At 49.5% G+C, this 27,004-nt stretch overlaps 8 protein-coding genes across 8 annotated transcripts; 2 read left to right on the top strand and 6 right to left on the bottom strand.

Annotated features, from left to right (window-relative positions):
* Window positions 1–179: 179 nt before the first annotated feature.
* Window positions 180–2,621, bottom strand: BO79DRAFT_203059 (putative ubiquitin fusion degradation protein (Ufd1); the record flags this gene model as incomplete). The annotated part of the gene is made up of 2 exons (XM_025681694.1): window positions 978–2,621; window positions 180–920 (listed from the first exon to the last, which is right to left on the bottom strand). The coding sequence occupies exons 1-2, from the start codon at window positions 2,505–2,507 to the stop codon at window positions 180–182; spliced, it is 2,271 nt and encodes a 756-aa protein (XP_025535110.1). The 5' UTR covers window positions 2,508–2,621.
* Window positions 2,622–2,897: 276 nt separating this feature from the next.
* Window positions 2,898–5,651, bottom strand: BO79DRAFT_203057 (uncharacterized protein). The gene is made up of 5 exons (XM_025681693.1): window positions 5,530–5,651; window positions 3,536–5,442; window positions 3,431–3,478; window positions 3,285–3,377; window positions 2,898–3,219 (listed from the first exon to the last, which is right to left on the bottom strand). Exons 2-5 carry the CDS (start codon window positions 5,153–5,155, stop codon window positions 3,169–3,171), a joined length of 1,812 nt encoding a protein of 603 aa, XP_025535109.1. The 5' UTR covers window positions 5,156–5,442; window positions 5,530–5,651; the 3' UTR covers window positions 2,898–3,168.
* Window positions 5,652–9,333: 3,682 nt separating this feature from the next.
* Window positions 9,334–11,025, bottom strand: BO79DRAFT_203053 (proteasome regulatory particle base subunit RPT6). The gene is made up of 3 exons (XM_025681692.1): window positions 10,549–11,025; window positions 9,787–10,462; window positions 9,334–9,710 (listed from the first exon to the last, which is right to left on the bottom strand). Exons 1-3 carry the CDS (start codon window positions 10,781–10,783, stop codon window positions 9,452–9,454), a joined length of 1,170 nt encoding a protein of 389 aa, XP_025535108.1. The 5' UTR covers window positions 10,784–11,025; the 3' UTR covers window positions 9,334–9,451.
* Window positions 11,026–11,677: 652 nt separating this feature from the next.
* BO79DRAFT_248255 (calcium/hydrogen antiporter) lies at window positions 11,678–15,796 on the top strand. Its single transcript, XM_025685698.1, has 5 exons — window positions 11,678–12,096; window positions 12,154–13,994; window positions 14,059–14,991; window positions 15,054–15,217; window positions 15,301–15,796. Exons 1-5 carry the CDS (start codon window positions 11,952–11,954, stop codon window positions 15,563–15,565), a joined length of 3,348 nt encoding a protein of 1,115 aa, XP_025535107.1. The 5' UTR covers window positions 11,678–11,951; the 3' UTR covers window positions 15,566–15,796.
* Window positions 15,797–15,806: 10 nt separating this feature from the next.
* Window positions 15,807–18,237, bottom strand: BO79DRAFT_203049 (FGGY-family carbohydrate kinase). The gene is made up of 3 exons (XM_025681691.1): window positions 17,789–18,237; window positions 17,143–17,703; window positions 15,807–17,046 (listed from the first exon to the last, which is right to left on the bottom strand). Exons 1-3 carry the CDS (start codon window positions 18,008–18,010, stop codon window positions 15,991–15,993), a joined length of 1,839 nt encoding a protein of 612 aa, XP_025535106.1. The 5' UTR covers window positions 18,011–18,237; the 3' UTR covers window positions 15,807–15,990.
* A 583-nt stretch (window positions 18,238–18,820) lies between these two features.
* BO79DRAFT_290595 (uncharacterized protein) lies at window positions 18,821–19,738 on the top strand. The gene is made up of 2 exons (XM_025688906.1): window positions 18,821–19,459; window positions 19,541–19,738. The coding sequence occupies exons 1-2, from the start codon at window positions 18,897–18,899 to the stop codon at window positions 19,602–19,604; spliced, it is 627 nt and encodes a 208-aa protein (XP_025535105.1). The 5' UTR covers window positions 18,821–18,896; the 3' UTR covers window positions 19,605–19,738.
* Window positions 19,739–20,169: 431 nt separating this feature from the next.
* On the bottom strand, window positions 20,170–22,212 carry BO79DRAFT_211425 (F-box domain protein). The gene is made up of 2 exons (XM_025683022.1): window positions 21,253–22,212; window positions 20,170–21,180 (listed from the first exon to the last, which is right to left on the bottom strand). The coding sequence occupies exons 1-2, from the start codon at window positions 22,049–22,051 to the stop codon at window positions 20,306–20,308; spliced, it is 1,674 nt and encodes a 557-aa protein (XP_025535104.1). The 5' UTR covers window positions 22,052–22,212; the 3' UTR covers window positions 20,170–20,305.
* A 600-nt stretch (window positions 22,213–22,812) lies between these two features.
* On the bottom strand, window positions 22,813–25,034 carry ptpA (putative protein tyrosine phosphatase (Pyp1); the record flags this gene model as incomplete). The annotated part of the gene is made up of 2 exons (XM_025678917.1): window positions 22,813–23,538; window positions 23,604–25,034. 2 exons carry the CDS (start codon window positions 25,032–25,034, stop codon window positions 22,813–22,815), a joined length of 2,157 nt encoding a protein of 718 aa, XP_025535103.1.
* Between the last annotated feature and the right edge of the window lie 1,970 nt (window positions 25,035–27,004).

Below are 27,004 nucleotides of genomic sequence, written 5' to 3'. Positions count from 1 at the left end.
TCAAGTCTGAGGGATATCTTCCAGCCACAAGTGCGTAGCAGGCCTCATTAGATATAGTATTCTAACAGTGATAGTGATCCGCATTCAACACGCGAGAGAATACACAATGCTTGAATAGTATCGTTGCTTAAGTGGCTGATAATATTCTGCATGGTATTTGACCACCAACAAATTTCTATTTACCGCTGAAGCGAATACGTGCCTTCCCCCTGTGCAGGCGCCCAATTTTCTAACCACTCTCGCGCCTTGTCTAGATTCCCCGCCGTGGTTTCAACGGCGGAAACGCACCACGGCAATGCATAGGTCTTGCCGTCAGCTACTGCGCTCTCAGCTGAGAGCATTTCTGCAGCAATACGACGTTGCTGGCCTGCCTGATCCGTGCAAAAGTAGAAAGGAGCGGTGTTCGGCGCATCTCCTTGAAGATTGACGGCGTCGAGCAAAGGCCGCACTGCGGCTAGAATAGCAGCCGCGCCCATCGGAGCAGACACACCAGATGTGGAAGACGGTCTAGCTTGCTTGCCCGTCTTGCAGTATTCGTTTTGACACCATGACTTGCCGCAGCCGCTCATCATCTGAGAGAGGTAGCGGCGCTCGATGCGCCGCCGGAGCGCTTTGCCTTCGGGATCGTAGGTGTCTACGTACAGTGGTCCAAAGCAGATGCTGCATAGACCGAGCTTGACTGCAGTCTGCGTACCGCGTCCGTCAAGCGTCCGTCCGCAATTTTTATTTAAGCATATGCGAGGAGTGGGTCGAGACAGGCGTTCTAGATCATGATGACGAAGGTGCATCTTCATGTCGCGAAGACGGATGATTTTGTCACAAAGGTGGCATTCGGTTGTCCGGCCACCGTCCACCAATTCATGTGGTGTGAGGCCGGAGACTAAAACGTCCGGATCATCCATCTCAGGGTCTGATTCACTCTTTTGAGGGACCACAAGATGACAAAATTGGCACAAAATGGGCTTGGCTGGACAGACAGTTGTGCGGTGTTGAGCGAGACGTGGTAGGTCCTCCGCCTCAAATCCACAGCTACTACAGGAGCGCTTGCTGTGAAAAAAGAGATTGTGTCGAATCTTTTCCGCGTCGCCGGTGCCATAAGCCGAGTCATGAGGACAATGCCAATGATTTTGCCATTCCGAAGACCGCTTCTGGAACACGTTCTGGCACTGGGGGCAGAGGATGTTGTTTCGAAGGCAAAAGTTCTCATGTAGCATCAAAGTCCGTTCAGGTACCCATTGACGACAGTTCTTACACTGGACATCACCCGGTTCATGGCTTTCTGGCTCGATGCCTGCAGCATTCTCAGCTTGTGCGGGTGACGAGCCCACATGAACCTGTAGACTATACGGCAGCGCCGAAACTCCAGTTTCTGAACTGGCGGTGGAAGTGGGTGCATGTACCGATATGTACAGCATCTCAGCGCCTTCCATATCCACATTCGTCGGTTGGATCCTAATCCGTTTAGTCGGCCGATTAGATAGGTCACTGAAAACATGCTCATCTTCCCGCGGTCGGTTCCTCTGGTGAGCAGAAAGGGGACTGGCAAAGAGGCAGAGATCTGCCTCATCGGCACCCTCGACAGATACTTCCAGTGCATTCGTAGGATCCCATTTGTGGACCTCGTAGTCGACATAGTCCCCAAGCGCAACCTGGCCAGTTACTACTTGACCAAGTCGCAACTCGCCCCCAACAGATGTGCCTGCCCTATTCCCAGAGACACGAGCAGATTTCTCCAATCGTTTCTCCAACGTTTCTCTGGCTTGATCCTCCGTCAAGGCGACAATATCCACTTCCAAGTCCGTATCCACAACGCAGATGCCATTGCCATGAGGCTCGACTTTGTCAACCAAGAACTGGAATGACCGATCGCGCCCCCCTGCAACAGTGAGGACCTCTCCAGAGGTTAATGTGGTGTAATTGTCCCGCAGCTGTCGTTCAAGCAAAGCCTTCCAATTCCCCGGGTCGTATCCAGCTTCTAGAGGGCGCAGACGGACATAAGTACCTTTTGGTAACTGCTGCGCATGGACCGTGACCGTGGTCGGGGCGGCTGGCGCATCGTCTGTCACTTCACCATCAGTACCATCATCATCGTGTGGTGACGGTCGTCCAGTGGCATCAATGCCAAGTGCCCCGCGCAAAAAGGTACTGAGACCAATCTCGTTCTCTGGCGCAGAGAATTCACGAACGCCAGCATATACCACCCGCTCGTTCTGAGGATTCACGATGCGGAACGTAAGCGGATGGGGCAATTGCTGCTGGCGATCCACCGCCCGTTCGCGCGCCTGGGACTCGGCGGCGAAGGTGTGCGGATTAAAGGGATCGAAAGTGCTGGTGTATGGGCGTGCTGGACCTGACGAAGTTACCTCTTGAAGCGGGGCAGCCGCGAGAAGCTGCTCGAGCGCGGATGGCGGCAGTATGATCTTATCGCCGGAAAGCTTGGGAATTTGCTGGGCTGGAGCAACGGTCAATTGCGACGACCAGCGCAAGGAACCTTGGTTCCCCGTCATGATATCCGAAGCGGGAGGGAAAGAGGTATGTGAGGAAGCAAAGGGAAGGAGAGTGTGGATGGGAGAGTGGAGACGAGGGCAGTAGCGGAGACCATCATGGGTCAAGAATCAGAGATTAAGAAGATGGTGGGCGGGGGGAGGCGATGAATGATGAAAAGAATGCATGCATACATCAGCCATTGCGGCTCATCTCAGGTTGCGAAACACCGCGTGCCTTCTGGAACTCCAAGCGCCGATTTGTCATCTAACTTCAGTCTGTTTACTGTCCACTTTTCCTACTACTACTACTTCATCTTACTACTACTTTTTGACAATTAACGATCCTTGTTTTACCTCCTCTTGCTTCCTAGGGCCTACAACCCTTTCAAGCTTGATACACTCAAATTATGGCTAAATCGTACGCGCTGCAGTGGTATTCTGAGTGGCGAGAAAAGCACGCCGGCTAATATAGTACTACCAAAAGAAAAAATATATATATATATATATACATATGAAGAAAAAATGAAAGAGACGAGATCGTGAACCCTAACGAAAAAAAAGCCTCAATATAGCAAGATGAGATCAGGCTGAGAGAGGTTGAGCATACTTAGATGTTTGAAGGATCTCAGAATTGCGTGTCTGCTCCAAACTAGCTCATGGGAGCCTCGACTCGCACAGGATGTCAGTACAGTTCTCTCACCCGATGCCGGGTACTGGCATTGCACCAATCGCACTGTGAGAATGCCAACAAGGTCAATGTGAGTCGCAAAAGGGGTTTGGGTGACTTAAGGAGCATACCATCGTCGACGAACATCCCTCATTGTGCTCAACACAATATTCACCACGGCAGCTTTGGCAAGTTCGCTGGCATTCCGTCTTGCACTGGACACACTGCACAAGCTGTTAGAACAGCGGTAAATATAAACGTAGTCTCATTGACTTACCGTTGGACCGCATTCCCAGCAATCTTTGCTTACACCGCGGCTGAAGTGCTGTTCGATTTAGTCAGCCAATTCTTCTACACCATACGGCGCCTTTCAGATACGAACACTATGATCTTCGGACTGTTCAGTACTACCCAGATTGCTCTGCGGGTTTCTGAACGCTGTCTGGTGCGGCGAAAGATTGTTCCGTACACGCTCTGGATGAGGCAGGCAATCCTCACAGAACCATTTATTGCAACGATGGCACCACCGATCTGTCAAGCAATCTGTGCAGCGAGCGATTAGACTGGGCTGCTCGTCCGGAATCAACACCGGCCTTTTTGCCTTGACTACAGAGGAAGAGTGGAGCGGTGGCGGCGTGAGCAGGGGAAGGTTTTCATCCGGGGACTGGCCCCAGAAGATCGGGCCTTCGGGTGAGGTGTGGCAGCCATCGCATCCTCGGGGCCCTAGTGCAACAGTTGCCAGTTTTGGCGCAAGCGGCGGCCGGCCCTCTGGCTGAGATGCACTCTGGCCTTCCGGCATGGGAGTGGAAAGATCAACGTCGTGACGAGGACCACGGCACAAAACAGCGTCAAATGCAATGATACCTTCGCACTGCTTGATTGTCTCTGCCCAGCCATCCTCAATGCTCCGCTTGAAGAGCTGCCCGGACGAGCGATACCATGCATCCTGTTGCTGTGTGGCACTTTCAGCAACTTCACCAGTTGCAGACCCGTTTTCCGGACTCGGAGTAATGGACGATTGGCTGCCACATCTCGAGCTCCACCAGTCGCGGTATCTGCTGCGGATCACCGCACGAGACTGTTGGAGGGGAGTAAAGTGATAGATTCCTTTAACGCGGGGTGTGCCCTTAGGGCGGGAAGGCCGTACCGCATGGGTCAGCACCTGCATCAATTTCCGCTCATTGAGATGGCGGCACTCCCTTATAGATAGAATGTTGACGTTGAAGCGATCTGTGAGGACAATTTCCGCAAGCAAATCCGCTGGAACGGACAGTCCATCCAGAACCAATGTGCGCACGTCCTGCAGGATCGACTGCCTTTGGAGACTAGCAAAGATGCCCCTCAGAGGCGCAGAATGAACTTCATCCTCGACTACGGAGTCTTCCCCTTGCTCACCACTCCATACTTGCTCTGCCGAGTCTGTCGTAGATGTGCTGGCTGGTTTTGCACCACGGCATTGGGTCAGATCAAGGTGGCGGAAAATGTAGGGAGTGTCCACTATCGATGACCGAACCTGGCGGGAAGTAGATGCTAGAGCCAACAATGAGGAGGTTGACAGATATGGGGCCATATGGTCGAGGATTAGACTGTTGGATAAGACATCGGCCAAAGAAGCGCGCTTGGGCGCAATCGGCTGGACAGGCCGAAGGTGTTGCTTGGACGCGGTCTTTACATGATCATCTTCATCATCGTCCGCCTGTACTTCGTGGACAGCCGGGACAAGTCCCAGCTCCTTGGGGGTCAACCGACTCGCGCCGTAGAAAAAGTCCGGCGCACGGTCGATGAGATTTTGACGATATGCTGCCACGGCACCCAAAGCGAGCTCATCTCGCTTCGTAAATAAAGAGGATGCCGTAGGTTGGATCTCATGGAGCGCCGCTCTAGCCTTGGCTAGTTCTGTCTCCAGAAGATCGATGGTCGATTGAAGGATGATGGGCATGGCTTTGGTACTACCGGGATCGATTGCGGTGACTAAAGTGGACCATAGCTCACCGCTGGACATACTAGGGAGTTATACAGAGGCTCTGGGCGCCAAAAGAAGAAGTGTCACGGGGGGCAGCGAAAGGAAGAGTGGCAATGCGACAAGAATGAGATCACCGGACTAGTGGACGACGATCAGGAAGTTGTTCGTGCGCAATCTGCACCACTCAGGCCAGCTGGTTGGGTAGTTGGGCAGGGTGGCTAATAATAGGATCTAGAAGTGCTATATAATGCTTGGATGTATATAGTACTTCTTTCTCCTCTGACGGGCTGGTCGGGCCGATTTGCGCAGGACAGTCAATTTGTATGCTGCATCACGATAGGATGAAGTATGAGTGTTCTCTGTTACTAGTTCGCGGATATTGAAACAAGCACGAACAACGAAATATTACCTACCCAGTAGACAATGGAAGTGACTGAACAAGCGTGTCCGTGGGACCCTATCGGGGTGAAAGGACCAGTAGGCAGGAGGAAGGCTTCAAGGGGAGGAAAGATGGCTTCTAGAATGCCGGTGGAATTTGGGGGGGGGGTGCCTCAAGAGCTTATTTTCAAATACGGGGAAGGGAGGGAAGATAAAGAGCCGTAGATAGGGGTGCATACGAGCCTGTAGGCAAGAAGGTTTGGGAATAAAAGGAAACCTCGTTGACAACAGTAGCTGGGGAGGAGGCAGTTAAATACTTATTCTTATATAGCGAAAAAGAAAAAAAAAAAAAAGAAAAGAAAAGAAAAGAAAAGGTAAAAGAAAATTAAAGGAACAACACAGACGGCAATGAAGAGAGAGCCAAAAGAAGGAAGCCGGTGTGGGAACCCAAGAGGATAGAGCAGACTAAATTCATGCAACCACTTGAAACGGACAACGGGCAAGAAGGCGAGAGGATGGCAAGATCCTCACCTCAGCAGCGACCTACATGGGGGGAGGTTTACCATGCGAGCCGAGCCAGTGATCTACTTCGGATGGGCCTGAGAGAATGAATAGATAGATGGGAGCTGCAGGTTGTACTCGGTACTCCGGACAGATCATCAGACGGGCCAAGCATTCATCCAATCCGCCAGGGTGGGTCGCAGGTTGGGGGTGAGAGGGGGGAAGGAAGGCAAAGGCAAAGAAGAGGAAGAAGGAGCAGAAGAAGCAGCCAGAGATCACCTAACTAGCCAGACCATGCATGACTCCAGACGGACCGAAAGGATAGGCCCACACCTTTTTTCTTCCCCCCGGGGGGAAGGGGATACTAAGAGTTGGGTAATTGGGAAAGATTGAGAACAGCTAACTACTACTACGTACGTACTTAGTAGATTATGCATTAGCCATTAGCCAGTCACCAACTTACTACTGTACCACGCTGTAGAACTACTAGTACTACCTACTACTATCTGCTATCTAAGAAGGGGGGTGGTAGCATCGGTGTGATTGGGGGTTTTGAAGGACGGACCATCTTATCCGGATGGAGAATGCATCTTGCCTCCTGTCCAGCCAAGCCCTCTTTTCCTCCGATTATCAGTTAAGTAAAAAAGGAAAAAAGAGGACAGGGGGTGAGAAAGTTCAAGTCGGATAAGGTAGTAGTACTAGATAGACTACATAGTAAACCAGAAATGGTGACGGAAAATGAAAGCCGATAAGCATACCCCAACATAAGTCGGATAACAAGGTAATGACATAAAAACGGACAACTCTCTCTTATTGGAAGAGATAACAGAGAAATTAAGTAAGATAGTGAATAATAATATTGAATCAGAAATAGAATAGCTAAGACAGGGCTCTAAAGTTTAGGCTGGATGATGATGATCTGGCAAAGAATAAAAAAGATGGACGGTGACCAATGCATGGCTGCCGAGGCCGGCGTCCTGGCAGATTACCTATTTGAGCTGCCTTGTCCCAGATGGGTTGAATTCCGTGGGGAGACGAGGGAGAAATTTAGGGCAGATGGAAATAATTTCTCCTAGAGTCTTCATCTTATCTAGAATACCATGGAATGACTAGTACTCTACTACCAGGTAGAAGCACTACTATAGTGGAAAGAAAAATTGGGGGAAGAAAGAGTATAATGAAAATACCAAAGATAAAGTAGTACTGTGTAGATAAATTTGGGAAAGTACAGCGACCTGTGCCATCCTAATCATCCAATAGTAGAAATCCTCCCCGCTTCCCCCAGTAGTTCCATTAATTCCACCCCATTGCATCTCCCGGTTTCTCGTACGAGACTGTCTATTATGGAGTGGAAAAATGGAGACCTAACTGTTAGTCCATAACCATTCAGAAAGAAAGGGGGGAGGGTAAAAGGAAAAGTGATCCACCTTCTGGGAAGGTCATCAGATCTGGACTGCCCCACTTGAGCCGAGACCCTGAGCATTTTCCATTCAACAAAACAATACTAGTACTCAGTAATCCGCGGAGTACTTCCTGACCGTAGTTATTTTACTGTATGGAGTAGTAATACTTCATCCCCATCCCAAGAGACTGCAGCACAAAAGTTGATTATTAAGACAAGGACCCGCTGGTCACGCGCACGTCAAAGTTCTTCCTCTCGACGCGTCAACCGGAGATCAACCGGCCAGTCGGGATTCTGGAAAGCCGCTATGAAGCCTATCATTACTCCGTACCTGAGTTTCGGACTTTGTGCTCCGGACGTCCAGACGATGCTAGGGATGAGAATACAATTAGGCGTTATGGGCCCTGCTTTAACGCCGAGCGAGTCTCTACAGTAGTCCGTTACATGGAACATATCTATTTACATTATCCACAGTCCCAACTTCCCAAGTAAATGAATGGCGAAGTTCCTTGAAAGTATCTTTTCAAGTAACCAGTAGTAAGTATTATCTTGATGTATAGTAGGCGGTGACCTGCTCATGCTTTCTCCGCATAGATGCTGGCGATCCACTGCCAACACAAGCAACAAAATAACATGTCATGCCATCTCCTCCTGTGCAGTACTATGGCCTGACCCAAGCTACCCCAGACGTCATCCTATAAACCCCCAGAGTCACCTTAAGATTTTTACCTTTCATACTTTCATACTAATTGATCACGCGGAGCTTGAAAGTAAGATGTGGTAAAATTGGCGAAACCTTCCTAGCCTTGCAGCTGCACACCGTACATGCCGAAGTATGTTTATGGGGGGGTTATTCCATTGTACAGGCTAATTCAGATATACGTGTCTCACAAGAATTTTACTATATCTGCCTATCACCTCGCAGTCAAACTTCCTCCCCTGCAAACCCTACTTATTCCAGGTCCATCTTGGCGGCTTGGCTGTCGCCGAATCCATGTTGCCCATCCCTCTGCCAAGCCTGGTGTTGCACAAGATTCCTGGCGATGGACAGACAAAGAGTAGGTAGACTTCGGCATAGCATAGTACATATCAATCTAGTACATAAGTGTACTATACAGTCAGTAGTGGACTCTTGGCGGTCAGTTGAGCTCACTTGCTACCATCTTGTCGATCACTGCAGCACACAGTACTAGTACTTACTCACTAGCTGATCTGTACTTCCCTTATAAGCCCAAAAAGAAACTCTTGCAATCACGTAAAGAGGCAGGTAAGCAGCCACCGTGCATGTGCCTTGACCTTGATAACATTTCACTAAGACTTCACCCTCCCCTGATCGGTCTTGAAGAAACATGGCGCTGCAGTCTCCCCATTAAAAGCTTCCTTTCCATACGGCATACGTCATACAAGCATCCGGGGAAAGGGGAGGCGATTGTGGCACATCTCCCCGGGTTAGGCAAGATATTGGGCATGAATAAGATCTATGACACGACCATCGAAGCATCATGTAGTTCATCCATTCATCCGCCAGTAGACAATGCCAGACTTAAGACCAAATAGATAAGGTAATCACGCAGTAAGTATTGCCCAAGTACTACGAAGTAGGCCATGCCTGACTATGTGAAGTAGATGACGAGATGATCATCTCCTGAGCATCCAATGAAAGACGCACTTCATTGGTTTGCTACGCCTTACTTACTCTTCCGGACTCTTAATGATGGGCCGTATGTCAACCAATTATTCAGTCACAAATCACAAGGGTGTACTTATGCCTAGTAGTACAGCCAGATCCGAGACTTATTCTTCGCGTCCACCCGACCGCTAACAAACCCCCGATTACGATACTGTATGAGCACAGGGAGGCCCATCTTAGACCTCAACGTCACACACAAACATACCCGTTCTTCAACAGGGACACGGGGAAGAATTATGTGTGGGTGTTATGATTGGAATACATATGTGGCGATGTCGGCGAGGCGGCCATCAGAGAACATCGAAAATAAATGCCAATAGTTCTTGCTGTAGTAATCTGGTACTATTCACACGCCAACCCTTCTTTACTTGAAAAGCTTGGAGACCGCGACTTCTTTGTCGTCGTGCTTGTTGAGGATCTTGGCGGTGGCTAGGTCGAAATCCTCCTGAGTAACATGTACTCGCCGCTCTCGCAGAGCGTACATGCCTGCTTCCGTGCACACACCCTTCAGTTCAGCTCCAGAACAGCCGTTCATCTTCTCCGCAATCTTCGTTAGGTTGATGCCTCGCGTCAAGTTCATCGACCGCGAGTGGATTCGCAAAATATCGGCACGTGCTTCCACCCTGTAAGACGGAAATCGATTAGCAAACCGTAACATAATCTTCACCTGACAAGAGCCAAGTCACAAGGAATACTCACGACGGCGGGGGGAACTCAATCTTCCGGTCAATCCGGCCAGGACGTAACAAGGCCGGGTCCAGGATGTCAAGCCGGTTGGTGGCCATGATGATCTTGATGTTCTTGGTAGGCTCAAATCCGTCCAATTGATTGAGAAGCTCAAGCATCGTCCGCTGTACCTCTGAATCACCCGAACCCGCCGAGTCTATGCGGCTGGATCCAATGCTGTCGATCTCATCCATGAATATGATACTGGGAGCATGCTCTCGAGCCATTACGAATAGCTCGCGAACCATGCGGCTACCTTCACCGATGTATTTTTGCACCAATTCCGATCCGCTCACTCTGATAAACCGACAATCGGTGTGATGGGCTACCGCTCGGGCAAGCAGGGTTTTGCCGGTTCCTGGAGGTCCGTAGAGAAGTACTCCCTTTGGCTGTGCGATACCAAGCGACTCGAACAACTCCGGATGTTTTAAGCCAAGCTCGATGACTTCCTTGATTTCCTTGATCTGCTGGTCGAGTCCACCAATCATGTCATACGTGCTGTCAGGCACCTTCTCGACCATCATTAGCGACACCAGCGGGTCAACCGACGAGGGTAGCATCTTCTCCAACTTATAGGAATCCGAGAGCAAAGCGACCCTCTTTCCTACAGTGAGCTTGCTGATATCAACGCCATCCGCAATGTCCACCACTATAGCGTCGCAAGAGAAGTTAGTAAGAGACGCACGGAGTTGAGCAAGCAAAGACTCGAGCAGCAAATTTGCAGAGGGTATTTACCATATTTGCCCTCGGGATGCACTTTGACGAGGACTTTCTTGGTGCTCATCACTTTGACTACCTCCCCGACATAGGATCCAGGCTGTTGAAGCAGGCCGAGCTCTTCCCGAAGTAACCGCACCCTCGAATTATAGTCATTGCGCTGTGCTTCCAGTCTCCGTAAGACAGCCTGACCCTGAATGATTTCGAGCTTCATGCTCTCAATCTTGTTGCGATAATAGTTGTCGAGCGCCATGATGGACAGCCAGGTATGACGCTCCTAGATACGGCCACAGCGAGGCGTGAATCACAAAGAACTGGACGTCGGCGATCTATTTGACTTGGGGGCAATCTCAGGAACCAAAAGAGTCCTTTTTGAATCGGATCAGAGAAATCGGAAGAAAACAGTGGAACTGTGAGACACAGTGAAGGTGATGAAAGGCGTGGTTATGGTAGCTGGGTCGAGAGAGCTCTTGCGGGATAGGTACCGCAGTTAGCTGTTAGTTTAGGTGAGGTAACCCGAAGTAGGCTACTACTAGCTGATATCAGCAGAGCGCTTCGGACAGACACCAGCCACAAGGGCTGAGGCTAGTGCAACAGGTCATGTGATGTAATACTCTCTGGTTACCTAGTAGAGTGGGTGGGTAAGCCACCCAACCAGGACTGTTAGAATAATATGACACCATTCCAAACACACATGTTAACAACAGTCACGCTGGAGTTAGGCCCATCATACAGTCAAGAATAGCGGCACAACAGCGTGAAAGCAAAGCAATAGAATGGGGTCATTCAGGCAGATATGATGGGATCCCATATTTCGTATGGTGAATGTATGTACTGTACGTAACGAGGGGGGTACACGCATTACGTAGCTGGTCAGCGCTGTGGTACGCAGTAGATACACATCCACATGTTCTCCAGTCAAATGTTGATCAGCTTCAACCCACAGCCTACCCAGGTCAATCTTTCGGCATCCAACTCGAATACTATTGCTGGACTCGTCTTTGAAATTGTGCAATCCTTCTTGGTCGCGTCTGTGACCTGCATATCTACGGTCTCAGCTGACTGCGGGGATGCGAGTGAGACCTTATCTCATGATCTCACTAACTAGCTAGCTGCTTTTCTCATTTCGCGCCTGCTTCTCTACCCTCTCGCTTTCTGTCCGTCCCGGATTGTTTTTTTTTCTTGGGCTTACTCCAACATGTAACTTAGTTGCTTTTTGGTTCATGTTAAAAGAAAGATATCTCCGTTTCTGTTTCAAGTGCAGGCCACTCTCTTTTACTAGTGTTTCTCGAACTATCCTTTTCCTGGCATCCCCCAGCCTCCCTGTTTTTCCAAGATCATCACAAAGACGGTCAAAGGGGGCTGGTAAAAAAAAAAAAAAGTTGCTAAGAAAATCGAGTCTCGAAACAAACTGACCAACCATGTCAAACAACGACGAAAGGGAGGGTCAGGGTCCTTCTCATCCCATCGATCCCGCCGACTCATCGTCAAACGTCGATAACGAGGATATGTCATCTGGAGCTTACCGTCAGCAGAGGAATGCGACACCTTCCAGGCGGAATTATGGTGCGCTCTCTCGCTTCTTTGCCCCGTTTTGATCCAAAAGACTAATTTCTCCTGTAGGGACCTTGGATTCTCCCGCAAGGATGGACCTTGATCCCCGTCTGGAAGAGAACCAGCCAGAAAGCTCGAGTCGCATGCCTACCTCTCAGTCGACTTCCACCCCCCCGCTGCAGCCCGACAGACCGAGAAAACCATCTGTAACCCGCCGTATGTCTTCTAAGCGACAGGTACCTCACAAGGGGCAGGAATTTTCTACGGAGGATGATGTACAAGAAGTAGAGGAGGATATAGCTCTGCAACACGCGTCCAATCCCCAGTCATCGCCTAGGATACGTCCCTTGAGAAAACAGAGCTCGACTCTGCGACGAAGACTCAATGCCCGCATGAACAGCCCATTGATTCAACCGGAAACCGAAAACGAGAGCGAAGAAGTGATTGGCCTGCCTGATCCGGGTACGGAATTAGAGCCTTCGGCTGAACAGTCGGAGAGTGGGAGCCCTGATAGTAACGATAACAATGATGAAGATGAAGCAGAGACTAGTGATGCCGAAAGCTTCACGCTGAAGGATCGCCAGCAGGCCATCAACGAGACTCACCCTTTTGGGATAAGGCTCTGGAAACCTGCCTTGTACAAAAAGAGCCGTTCGGTAGAAAAGACCGCCGAAGGCGATATCCATTCGTCGCCTGGCGGTCGCGTGGGCAACTTGTTGTTCTTGACTAACCTTCTGTGGACAGTATTTTTTGGTTGGTGGTTAGCCCTGGCTGCGCTTACAGGTGCTGTCGCTTGTTTCGTCTTCGCATATTCACCCAGCGCACTAGAATATGGGAGGGTTTTCTCGGGACTTTCGTGGTACTTGATATATCCATTTGGCTCCTTCGTCCGTCTGGACACGGACGAAAATTACGCAGAAGAAGACGAGGGCGAAGGCCGCAGCATTAGTGAGTACGAACAATGGCAGAATGGCGACTTAGAGCATGGCCGGCTGTTCTTCGGACCTCGACGCGATCGGTCACTGGTCGGGAGAAGAAGAAACAGTGTCGACTCGGCCAGCGAACAAGATAGTCTTCTAGGGCGAACGCAAAGGGGCAGCCCTCGAGAGAGTCCCCTTAGCCATCCTAAGCGGCGCCTATTCGGTCGTGGCGAGTGGACGCTTGGCCGCGTCGTATTCTTCGTCTTTTTCTACTTTCTCGTAGGGCCTCTAATGCTTCTAGTCTCGCTACTTTGCTGGTTATTGGTCTTCTGGATTCCCATGGGACGTGTGACCATTATCCTTTTTGATCACCTTCGTCGTCACCCCTTGGCTCTGTCGTACCATTCCGACACCACCTACACCAGACTCAGTCCCGGGTCCTCCTCATCCGTCCTGTTATGCACCTATCGTGCAGCAGGATTGAGATATTGGAAGTATACTGTCGGCGGGACCAACATTTTTTTGATCAACCTTCTTGGTGTCGTATTATTTGTCATCTTTGACTACTTTCTTCTCAGCGAGACACTGGGCCTCCAATCTGCCATCACGCACCCAGGTCTTATATTCACCCTTGCGCTTGTCTCCATCATTCCCTTGGCCTATTTCATTGGACAGGCCGTTGCATCGATTTCCGCTCAATCCTCCATGGGCATGGGTGCAGCTGTGAATGCCTTCTTCTCGACCGTAGTTGAAGTCTATCTTTACTGTGTTGCTTTAACCGAAGGCAAAGGGCAACTTGTTGAGGGCAGCATTATCGGTAGCATCTTTGCAGGTATCCTATTTCTTCCGGGACTTTCCATGTGCTTTGGCGCTATCAAGCGCAAGACCCAGCGGTTCAATGTGAAGTCTGCGGGCGTCACGTCGACAATGCTGATGTTTGCGGTTATTGCTGCATTCGGACCCACGCTCTTTTACCAGATATATGGCAGCGTAAGTGTCACTGCCTGCTGTGTGATTGTCCATCTAGCAATTTCGCTGACAACCTGGTTTTTAGCATGAGCTCAACTGCCGCTTATGCGTTACCACTGTAGGAACAGAGGACAGCGATTGTCGTCGCTGTTACTTTTCGCAGACGCCGGCCGTGAATGACAGCTTTTTCCGGAAGGCCGTCCAGCCATATTCGTGGTTCGCTGCTATATTCTTGTTCCTATCCTATGTCATCGGGTTATGGTTCACGCTGAGGACCCATGCTGCTCTCATCTGGGCGACAGAAGTAGAGGAGAAGAAGGCTGTAGCTCTTGCAAACGAACAAGCCGCCTACGAAGCTAGACACGGCGATTTCCCTCACATTCAGGCTGGGAGCACTGGTGGTTCCATCACCAAGGGCTCGGTTCGGGATTCTCAACTGTACAAGCGCATACTGGGGCAGTCGCTAAAGCAGGTCGGACTATCTGAAAACCCCAATGATCATAACGCCCAATCCGACTCTACCTCCTCTTTGCAAGGAAAGAGCACAACACCATACCTTGTGCCCCCTCGGACGGAAGGCGACGATAGCAACCCCAGATTGAGAAATTTCACTGGTCTGTCCAATGAAGACAATGAGGATCTTGTGCGCCAGGTGACAGAGGTTGCCGCAACGGCTGCTGCTGTTGCCGCTCGCGATGCGGCCCGAACAAGGAAGCCCATGGCCCAGCAAGCAAGCACGCGTCAAGCGGCTAAAAGTCCCGCAGATCAAGTGAAGACCTTGCTTGAGGAAAGCGAGGATATCGGGTTGGAGCCTGGCCATACTAGCGGCGGTCATGATGCACCCAACTGGAGTAAAACGAGAAGTTCTATAATACTTCTGGGTGCTACTATTCTTTATGCTGTCATCGCAGAAATCCTCGTGAACACGGTGGACGTGGTCTTGGAAAGTGTCGACATCGATGAAAAGTTCCTTGGAATCACGCTCTTTGCCTTGGTCCCCAACACAACAGAGTTTCTGGTATGTATTCCTCAATAACCGCTGCCAGCAAGATCAGATTAACTTATTCATCTGGCCCACAGAACGCGATTTCGTTTGCTATGAACGGCAATATCGCGCTGTCCATGGAGATTGGTTCAGCCTACGCTCTCCAGGTCTGCCTTCTGCAGATTCCTGCTTTAGTTCTATTCAGTGCTCTCTACGCCCGCGTCATCGACCCTTCTGAGCTACTAAGCCACACCTTCAAGTATGTTTGATCATGCCGTACTTTTTGTCCCTTAGAGACAATGTGTGAAGCAAGAAACCTTGCTAACAACCTTTCCCTTACAGCCTTATCTTCCCGCAGTGGGACATGGTGTCCGTAATCCTTTGTGTCTTTTTGCTCTCCTACGTGCACGGCGAAGGAAAGAGCAACTATTTTAAGGGCTCTATCCTCGTTCTTACGTACCTCGTGGTTGTGATTGGATTCTATCTCTCTGGCTACAGCAACTTGGAGACCATGGGTGTCGATCGTTTCGATACGCTGGCCCTTGGTCCGAGTCCAGTTGAGAAGTATTACACGATCGGTAGGTCCAGGAGTGGAAGGGCTTTTTGAGTGTAGATTAATTTGTGTGTCTGCCTGTCAAATCCTTGGTGAGGGCTGGAAACCCGTCCGCCCGAGGGTTGAGGCAGACACTTTCGCTGCGGATTATGCGTGCATTGCTCCCGTGTTTTAGAGTCTGACAAGATTGCCCGAAATTGTTTAACATTTGCGTGTTGGTTGGGGCTTTTCGAACATGTATATCTGCCACATTATTGAAGTTGTATAATTAGACTTTCATAATCGGTTACTCATGGTCTGCTTGCATGTCTTGCGTAATATTCTATGGTAGATGCGTGTAACAAGTACGGCTATCTTTGCACGCTAGCTAGTAACATTGCCCGCAAGTTTTGTCAAGATCTCTCTGCATCCTTCAGTAAAAGAAGAGGGACTGTAATTTTCCGCAACGCGAAAGAAAAATGGTGAGTGGATAAAGTAGGTTAGGACTTCCAGGAGGCGACGGCTTGGTCTACGAGAGCTCGGTACTCCTGCTGCTTGTAACATTGCTCCAGGAAGACCTTGTATTTGGCGTCAAGCAAGGCCTTCTCCGTCTTATCCGTAGTTGGGACGACTTTCTTTCCCGGTTTGCTCATGCGGTCCATGATAGACCATAGATCTTCTGTCTTGCCTTCTGCGTCAGCACTAGCGGCTTTGGCACCCAGCATGGCTGCACCATGGCAAACAGCAGCATGAATATAGCGAGGTATAAGCACAGGCATGTCACAGGCAGATGCTATCAGTTTTACCAAGATGTCATTTTGGCACTGAGAGCCCGACATGAAAATGGAGGCGAGGCTATGACCTGCTTTGTTCATTGTCTCCACAATTTGCCTGGTTTGTAGCGCGATAAATTCGAGCGTGGCATAGTAATGAATGGCGAGGCCATCCACAGACTTGTCACTCGTCATCCCAATCAGAGAACCTGTCATTGCAGAGTCTGCAATGGGGGAACGGTTGCCCCAAAGATCGCCATAGAAGAAAACGTGTCGGCCTAGATAAGAGATACTAGGAGCCTTCTGGTCATGAACCATTTCTCTAAGATGCTCGTTCAGATACTCATATATATTGGCGTTGTACGACTCGGCGATCGAGAGTGCCTGATTGAACGCGGGGTGGGTCTCGATAACATGCTTGAGCAGCTCCCCGGTTGCGGACTGGCCACCCTCAGCCATCCAATATCCAGGTTGAATAGTATCGCGGTAAGGCCCCCAGACACCAGGAACAAAGACTGGATCTGGGGACATCGCAAGATGGCAGGTCGATGTTCCAGCGACGGCGGCCAATCGAGAGAATGCCTGCGCTTTATCGTTCTTGGCGACGTCAGAGCTCAGCTGTTCCGACTCAAGATCAACCTTAGCGCCGACGGTGCCAATCCAACCTGCATAGGCATCGATAACGCCGCTGCCGATTGCAATCCCCGGGGGCAGACCCAGCTCTGAGGCAGCTCTGTCACACAATGTGCCAACCAATTCACCAGCGCTAAGATAGTTGCCATTCTGAAGCATCAGTTAGCCGTCAAACTCATTGGCAGGTAGGATGTGGATGAAGGGTAAGACGTGTGGTTGATAGGATCATCAAAGAAAAAGGCTCACCACCCCGTCGACACCGCCCATTCGCTTAAAGTCATCCTCTGACAGGTCCTTCAGACCAATCTCCTCCAAAAAGTCTTCCTGCCAACCTTTTACGCTCCCGTCCACCCCGACGGGAACATATCCCTGCTTGCAGACTACACTACAGAAGCTTCTCTGCTCGGCGCCGGTGGCAATGTAAGTCAGGGCATCAGCCAGGTCAAAGAATTTGCACTGGTCAAAGAGCTCTTTTGGCATATGGTTTTTCAGCCACAGGACTTTAGGGATCTCCATCTCGATGGACATCTTTCCGCCCACATAGCGGAGCAGATTGTGGTTCGTGGCATTGATTCTTTCGGTTTCCTCCACTGGGCGATGGTCGAGCCAGAGGATCACATTGCGGTCCGAGTTGAAGTTGGGACCCGTCACGGATATCGGTTCGTTCGTCACATTAGAAAAAACCGACAACGAGCATGTCGCATCGAACCCAATGCCCCTCACGGTCTCTGGGTCAATGTTGTGCTGGCTGATTGCGCGCTGAACAGCTACACAGATGCATCGCCAGATATCGTTCGTAGATTGTTCCTGAATGACAGGAGGGTCAATCGGAGGCCACACATACCCTTACGATAGTGACCAGGCAAGATAAAGGTTGGGCATCAATACGTACATAATATCCTTGTTGAGGTTGCCAAAGACCGATGTTCTCAGTGGCTAGGCCGACAATATCGCCTTTGCTATCGATTATACAAGCGCGGGCACTGCCAGTCCCAACATCAATTCCAATATAGTGGTCTACGCGGACCTGTATCTCATCCCGCGTATCTATCGACGCCTGCCTAGAACCCTGCCGAGAGGGTCGTCGATAAGGCATCTGAGTAATAGAAGCCATGGAGTTAGGATTTGGAACGGCGGGAGACACTGGGATCGAGCGGGGAAAGGCCTATATCTGAACGATAATGGGGCATGAAAATGAGCACGGCAGCTGTGGAGAGACAGGCAATAGAAAAGAACTGGAAGGGAGGGGGGGAGGATTCTGTGCGATTGATGGGTACTGCAGCCAATTGATTGCTTGGGGTGACACAGACTTAGACACTTACACCTGATTACCTGATTGACTTTGTTAGGCACCTTCGGGATGAAGGAAAGAAGAGAAGGGGACAAGCAGCAATCAAAAGAGGAAAAAATAGTCGATTAGGTGCACTGGTTCAAACTCCATGGATTTACTTATTCATCCGGTAGAGATCATTCTGGGAGCTCCCCCCACCTTCATAAAAGTACCTGAGGAGTATGATTGAACTATGTACTTATGACCGACCCACTTCCCTCCTCCTCTTCCTGTTTATTTTCCTGCGGGGATGGGAGGTAAATAAAAAAAACCATTTGTGAATAGCTGCCAGTGGATATACCTACAGTATTCAAGGGGAAGAAAATATATCAGTCTATAGGACGCTCGATCTGTAGTTATATATTATTCTGTGTATGATGAGAGTATGCGGGGAACTCAAATCAAATCCATGCATTGCAGAATGCAAACCAATACTAGTACTTAGTAATTTAGCGGGTAACTCTCCGCGCTAGTCAAACATTCCACCGGTCGCTGCCCTCCGGAGCTTGGATAATCTAGATGCTGGCAGTAAAGCTAAGCTGGTTCCAAACCTTCCCGCCTTTCGACTTTCGGTTTTCTTCTTCAACTTGTCTCAAACAACGTCCTCCCCTCCAAACTTAAAACCTCGCCTCAACTGATCAAGCAACTGTTTATCTGCAGCTCAGGAATCATGCGGTCCTCCTACTTTAATCTCCTTCCTGCGCTCTCCCTATTCTCCCTCTCCGCAGCCATCTCCTCATCCTCTCAACCACAGTCAGCCGAGATCCTATGCTGGCCTGTAGCTTCTCCCGAACCGTCCGTCCTGGCTCACGTCTCCTACGATTCGACCACCTTGCAACCGGAGTTCACCTTTTCATCAACGAATATCGCTGCAGCGTGCGGTGACAACGAACCGCAGGATGTATCCAATGACTTGATCCGCCTGGGCTTATACACCTCTACGTCTACCAACACCAAACAATGGGTAGGGACCCTCGCCTCACGGTCCTCCCTTATAGGGAGTGAGAACGACAGGCCAACAATTCGGCTTCACGTCGGCCCATCCAACAATATTTACTACGTTGACTTGCTGCCGTCCACCTCATCAACTTCTTCTCCTTCTACGCCAGTAAGCCCAAAGCTGGAGCTGTTGTCTAGTCAAGCGGGTCCACGCCCACATCTCAATCAGCCTATTGTGCTTGGTCCGGATGGCAAGAATGCGGAGGAAGTCGTCGAGAAAACCATCTTCCAAAAGTAGGTCATCCCACTGACTATCGCTTTCCGCCCCCACCACCTCTTGAGTCGTCCAGGCTGAATGGTCTAACACGTATCTAGATACTGGTGGGTTTTCCTCATTGTCACCTTCTTGGCTATGTCTGGCGGTGGGGAAAGCCAGTAGATTCTTGACACAATCATTTCGTAGATCAACTGTTCTCCTTAGACATGGTATACTAGTGTTACTTGGCTAGGTTTGTTGCTGGGTGCAAACCCCCCCAAGACTTATTTTAATTATGAGCAAAATCAATGTGGTCGTCCCAGCCGGTTATGCGTCCCCTCTAGAACGTCTTCAGTTCAGCTCATATGCCACATTCATATTCCAGTTTCGCCAGATGCTCGGTGGGCTCTGGCATGAAAGGGAAAAAATAACCATGCTGAAACGTGCGAGCGTGTCCCGGCATCAGCTATGCGCAAATAGATGATGTGGTGTTACCATACATCTCCCTTTGAAAACGGGAATTAGCACTGATATTATTCGCCTCCCAGAATGGAGGATCAGAAGAGGTAGGCCAGATGATGTCTTGACATGGTAACTTGTAGCATGCGCCCACTCTCACCGGAATCGGAGCTTCATGTCTATATTATGATAAAGTGCAATGGATCCGTGCTATAATTAATTGGTTCAGAATAGGGGATGGAACATGTTTACTCAAATTATCGTCCCATCTTTGTACTTCGCAGTTGATGTACTGCTTACTGTTAACCCCAAGCTCTAATTGTCACGATCAAATATGCAATCAGTGACCGACGATTTAGAAGGAGTGTTAGCAAAAAAAATCCGCAACTTCTGATCACTTGAATATAAACTTTGCCCAGAAGCTCTTAAGAACCCGGTGCACTTTCCATGCCCAATTGATAGACTGTTCTGTGACTACCCCCGGACGGGTCGAGATCACAGTATACCAGACCTCTGTCTGTAATGGCTACCAGGTCATTTTCACCTAAACCAAAGCGTAGCTGAAAGCATACAGCATCAAGTGAGAGGGCTATAGGCTGCAAATCAATCGCCTCAGAGCCTGGTGGCCAAGATGAGACCGGGTAAAATCCGGTTGCATTATGTTCAATCAACGCGCCTGGCTCCAGCGCCCAGATATAAATTGTTTTCCAGTTCGCAACAGCTATGCGAGTTCCCAACCTGGAAGCTGCAACTATGCAACCAAGTGAGGTATTCGAGTTCTCAAAGCCACGAAGACGAGCCACGATCGTCCAGTCCGGTAACCGCCGTCCGCGCTCAAGATGTAGTTCATGCTCGCAGTTACTGGCTCGACAAACAGCCTCAGAGGTCAGGAGGCACGCGACAGTCCAGTCCTCTTCACGATGTGTGGCTATTCCAAAAGAAAGGTATTTCCAGTGGCATCTTGAGAGACCATTCTGCACCCGGGTTTCATGTGTACCAAAAAATGGTACTCCAATGCCGAACAACAGCGTCAAATAATCTGAAAATTGCACGGGGCATGAGTTTTCATATAGTACAGACTGAGTTGGAAAAGGCAAGAGATCGATCTTCTGGAATGAACCGTACAAGGCTTGTGCACGGTACCGATATAGCAATTGACTAGATCTGTCATTGAACGCAAGTCCCACCACGGGCCCTTTTCCGACAAGACAGTTCCGAGTGTTTCTAGATTGGGCGAACCTATCTCCTTCATTCTGCTCTCTCGTCCTTTCCAGAAGGACGCAAGAATCGTAACTAATATCTGAGGTTGCGTCAGCATAATCAGGCAGGTCTGGCGAAAGTTTCATGTTAATTGAGAAAGGGAAAAACGAACCGATGACACCCGACTTTGCACTGCTATGCGGATTAGTTGAAGCCGTGTATAACACGACTTCATTCTCGCTACAATCGTAATTGTGCTGCCACGAAATAGCAAAGCTGCCGCCTGGCATAGCTGCAAGTGCCAGAGGCTTGTAATTTGCATGATCTGGGAAAGCACACACTCGAACGGGCTCGCCAGGCGAGTCAAGGGAGTGACATGAGAGGTAGTTCATTCCGTTAATGTTAGACTGCATTGCTTGCTTGATAAATGGGTGATTTGCGTTTGTATCAGTCACGTCCATGGCAGGCACAAACCGCTGAAGGACGTAGAGCCCACCATCTCCATCAAACGCCGTCTGGAGGACTTCGCATATCCCAGGGCGGTCATAAGGGAGATTGATCTCTCTGAGGGGTCTGAGCTGGCCATGTTCAATGCAAAAAAGATAGACCTTCTCCCGGCCGCGCGCGACAAGAGCAAGGGTTTGGTGATCGAAACTTGAAAAGGTGGATGCTTTGACATCGAGAACATCGTTCCCAAAGTCATAAATTACACGATCTGCATGATGTTGCGCACCATATAATTGCTGGAAGGCATTCTTTGTCAACAAGCGAAAGAGTTGTTTTGAGCTGAGGGAGCGTAGGTCTCGATTGACAATGCCCGGTGTTCGCCGTAGGTGATGCAGAAGAACCTCTCGGCAAGTGGAAGCGATCTCATGAATAATGCGACAGGAGAAAGCTGCCTCTAAGAAAGCAGGTGTGTTGCAGTTCTGAAGAACCAGTTGAATAAGTTCAGGTGGGAGGTTTAGGATCATGACACTAGATTCAGACTAATTCTTTGAGGCTGAATGTCAAATGAGGATTCGGAAAGGTCGCCCAAGTACTTCACTCAGGAGGGTTGAAATGAGATTGTACAACCTGGTGCGTAGTAGTGTCTTACGTTCTAGCTCAAAAATAGAACCGGAAAGTATTGTGGATAGTCAGGGACGAGCTTTGCTTAGTATTTGCTTTGGGGGTTGCTCGCTTTCCTTATATGAGCAGAATCTCAGGCAGCCGCCGCCGCTGCCGTCGTTACCTGTTGTTGCCTGCCTGTCTCGACTCTCATAACTTTGCATTCATCCTTCTGGCTTCTACAATCAATTACCTTGCTGCGGTTTAACTAGAGACCTTGAATATGATGCGGCTCTGAAATGGCAGGATAGTATTTGCTAAATGTAAGGAAGTATTCTAGACACTTAATGTACTAGTGAAGAGCACACCCGCTATGTTGTCCGGATCCACCCGCTTTGACCGACCGATATATTATACACAGTCTCTCGGGCAAAGTGATCTACAGGGCTTATCTAAAAGCAGGAAAGTTGGAAGATTGTAACCGGTGATAGGAAATATTCAGTGTCTTCGCTATGCTGATATGTGCCTGATCATTCGAAGAAGACGGGGAAATGAGGGATGTACAGAGGGCCAAAACTTCATTGCTAAACCCTGTACGCATATGACATAACGAGAAATATATCCAAGCCGTCTACTATCACGACCATCCCCAGTGTCTAAACGTCTAACCGTAATGAAAGACCCCTCAGCAACCTCCTATATCTTGCTCTTTCCCCATCTGCGCAAGTGTCCATTCTAAGACGCTCTCATAACACAGAACAAACTGGCTCAAATTTTGCACCATGCTTGGCCTCTGCGTTCGAAAGTCGTCTACCGTTCTTTCGATGAGATCCACATTGTCGGTATGGGACCATTGGTTCATATTTCCACCCGAGGCATGCGCTGCACTGCGTTGTCGCTTCAACATGTCCAGCACGCTATCCACTGTGCAGAATGTCCCAGTACGGCCACATCCTGCGCTGCAATGCACCAATACCGGCCTTGAGTTTGCGCGTCCATCGCAAGAACCAGGATGTGATCCAGTTGTTGCTGCTGTAACTTTATCACACTGCTCGATAAGTTTAAGAAGGTGTGCTGGTTGAGATGTGGTCCCAAAATCAGGCCAATGGGGATATTGTAGCTGCGTTACTTCGCGCAAGGGTTGGAATGGAAATGATGAGTGCGACAAGCCGAAATGCCTGACAATGATATAGGGACTGCCAGAATCTTCCGGCTTGTCAAGCTCCATATCAGTTGGCTGCGGATCTTGCGCATCCAAATAGATGAATTTCTGAGAAAAGTTGTTGACCTGACAAGGCCCATAATTGCCAGATTCCCAGTAAGGGTGGCATTTGACATGTCCCCGTTCAACTTCGGCAGTCAAAGAAACCACCAGGCGGACATCCTGTTCCCAAACAACGCGCCAAAAGTCCTGTGAGACGAATGAGCATTCGACACGTAAATATGTGCGTTATTCCACGAAAGGAATATACTTACATTGAACGTATCAGGTACGGGTGCTTGGGTAGCTATGTAATGTTTACCACTATAAGCTGCCTTCATGTGATTTGCGTTCACATAGTCGCAGCCTCCGGGCGACACATTTTGCAACCTCACCCTGGAATGATCGAATGGGTAAATGTCGTTGTATCTATTCTTTGTGCCTTTTTCAATTCCCGCCACGCGAAAGTTTTCCGAAGAGTCGTTCATTGTAGCGGCATCGGTAGACTTTTCGTAAGACAATGCCTTCTTCATACGTTCCAGCTCCTTTTTCTCCAGACCCAGAAACTTTTCTGAAACTTTGCGGCCTTTATCTGAGGACTCTGACACTTCGCGCAGCCAAGGAGGGAGTAAGCGTTTCTTGGATTCTGAAAAACTGTGGGGTACTTGAAGTGGGATCTGACCGACACCGCCGATGAGATCCATGTGTTGTCGTATGTTCCCGAAGAAAGGGATCGCGGCATGGGAGGACTCGGGGAGAGCACAGCCGCCTGCAACAGGTGCGACACTTGGAAGATCAATATGCATTCGAGATGGTCTTCCCGCGGGTGAGTCGGATACTGGAACTTGCTGTCCTTGAATGAGAGTGGGAAAGCGAGATGAAAAAGCTTTGAAGCCCCCAAGAAGTATTAATCCCTCACCGCTCCACCCTTCTGCAGTAAACTTTTTAAGAACATTCATCAGCGAACCGGCGTCTTTCATGTCAGATGTGGCAGCATCATAGACTATTATGTAACGACATCTCCTCCACCCCGCAAAGCTCTCTTTGTCAGCTTCATTCGTGAACGTATTTGTTAATTTTTGCGTGTCGAAGGATGGTCGCTTGAGAAGGGTTGTCGGAATACAAAGGTTCAATGATCCTCTAATAGACCCCTTCGCGAAATGCGCGTAAGGCCTTACATCCAGCAGCATGATATCCCTATGAGAGGACCGGAGAAGCTCTGCGCAGCGCTCAACCGAAACGCCATGCCCGTGAGTAGACGTCTGCCTCAAAGGAGATGCATCCTGTCGGGAAGGTATCGGACTCCGTCTCTGTAGGCTAGGATTCCAGGAAAGCCGAAATACCGGTGATTCTCTGTGTTCGTCATCGGCCACTACCCCGGTCTTCGGCAGGCCCACATAATCCTCAAAAGCTTTGTTTTTGGATAAGAGCTGTGCTTTGGGACTAGAAACCGGGGGCTGAGTGTATGATATCGCATCCCGGCTTCTCCTTGGATTACCAGGGCTTTCCACGCTAATAGAGAAGTAATTGGGACCCGAGCGTTCTGATACCGAGTTGTGAGGGTTGATACCATGTCCTAGCGGGGACATTTGAGATTCACGCAATGTGAAAAGGGCCGATGGAGTAGAGGAACCCTCGAGCTGCAGGTTTTGACACTCCGGGGGCCAAGGGGACGTAGGTGATCTTGTACCTGTCATGGCCGACATGACTTTCAAACTCTCAAGGAAATATCAGTGCCTTCCTTCTGCTTGCCAGCTTGTTAGATGACACGTCAACATTCAAACAGTCATTGCCATAGCGCGATGGATATAATCTCCGAATGTGAAGAACAATCTCAGAAACCGTGAGCGAGTTTAATTTCTCCGACAACTGGTGGGGAGAAAACACTGCTTTTCCATAAAGTATACACACTGGTCTGTCTCAGTATGTCAACAGAAATCCAGTGGCTACTCATCGAAGGCGTAGATACTAAGCCTGAATGAGAACGTAGGCTTCTGAATGAACCCGTCGTCAACCTGTCTTCGAGGGGTCGGGCTGAGAAGAGGGTCTGAACGGGTAAATGCGGAGGGGCAAATACACAGATAGCTGGAGGCGATGGTGGCCACACTGCGTAATCGGCCTGGTGAAATGCAAAATCTCAGAAGATTCAGATGCAATATAGTGGTGTCCTACTGAAGGAATGTAATGGATTCGCGGGTAAAAGCACTCAGTGATGAGGAATCTAAGTGACCGATGAAAGGCATGAGGAGGTCGTGCTCTCCTGACCAAAGCCGCAGTTGCAGGATCCCACGTCTCACTGAAGGGGCCCAAAACTCGTACTTCCAGCAGAGCAGAATTCTAAACCAATGGAGGACTTGAGGGGAGGAAAGTGGGGGACACAGGGATATGACTGATATCACTGATCCACAGCCATCATTTCAAGCACGTAGGGGAGTCGGGGGCCAACATTGGAAGAGCGAATGGGCTGGTGAGAAAACCGGAGGGAACGAAGTCGTTCTCTGGATATGACGTTATGGGTTGGTGGCAGAGGCTCGGGAAGCGGCAAAGTGTGCAGAGCCACTCGTTACCCACGCAGCAGCGGCCGGTCTGGATCGCTCAGAGCCACCAGGAACCGGGAAGGGTGTGGCGAGTCCATCATAACCCCAGCACTCATTCCCCCTCCCTAAAGCCCATCCGAAGGGCGCAACAGGAAGGCGAGACTTCATCATGAGTAGTACTACAACGATTTAATTCAGAAATGAAGCACACAAGAATAAATGTGTGGAGATGTGGAAGAGCACTAATATTGGTGACAAACAGATGCTTTAATCTGCTAAAGTGCCTCCCTTCTTGTTTAATTCAATTCCCCCCCCCTTCCTTACTCTACGCATTTCTTTGATGATGGAAGGAATCTAGTTTCCTCCCCCACATCCGCGTAAAGTCCCACGACATAATTTGTGTCAAATTCGTAGGCATAGCGCGACTACGCACTAACAGGTGGCAACAAAGCCTTGATAAAGCAGCCAGCTGACTTGGCTCTAGCTGCTACTCTCCATCGCAGAATAGACGAAATACATAGTACATAGCTTGGGCCATGTACCCAAGGTTACTACTAGCTGCCTAAGGCTGCCTAAGCTGGGAGACGCATGACCTTTGTGTAAGTGGGCTTGCGTATCATTGGAAAGAGTAGGGTGTAGTTCATGCGCGACTATGGTGACCTTGGTGCTGTGCACGAGTTTGACCCAACATTTAGGAGGATAAGCCAGCGGTTCAGCTCGGGTCTTTCTCGCACATACATCCTGGGAGGTATGGAATTTCAGGAATCGCTTCTTGTCAATTATGAATAGTTGCTGGCTGGACATGCTTCGTTTGGTACGGGACAAGTGAGGCATTAGTAGAAAACAAGTAGGTGCTTGTGGTGTACCACTAAGACTAACATACTTACTAACATACATGAAGTCGTATCAGCGTCTGCTGCGACGAGGCGAAACTGCAGATATCACCAAGAAGGAAGCATGATATAGAACCTTCATAGTCTGGCCCTTGGAAGGTACTTGTCGACTCTATAAAAAGGGTTCAATATCAGTGACGTTCGTCAACCTCACATTGCAAACGCGCGCCAATCATTATCATTACATACCAATGTGCGACCATAGGTAAGACTGAGCTACATCGGGCTTGTTAAGGGGGTTTAAAG

This window comes from Aspergillus costaricaensis, assembly GCF_003184835.1.
Source record: "Aspergillus costaricaensis CBS 115574 unplaced genomic scaffold BO79scaffold_42, whole genome shotgun sequence".
NCBI classification, from domain to species: Eukaryota; Fungi; Ascomycota; class Eurotiomycetes; order Eurotiales; family Aspergillaceae; genus Aspergillus; species Aspergillus costaricensis.
Note: the sequence above shows the minus strand (reverse complement) of the source record. Positions and strands in the feature narration are given on the sequence as shown.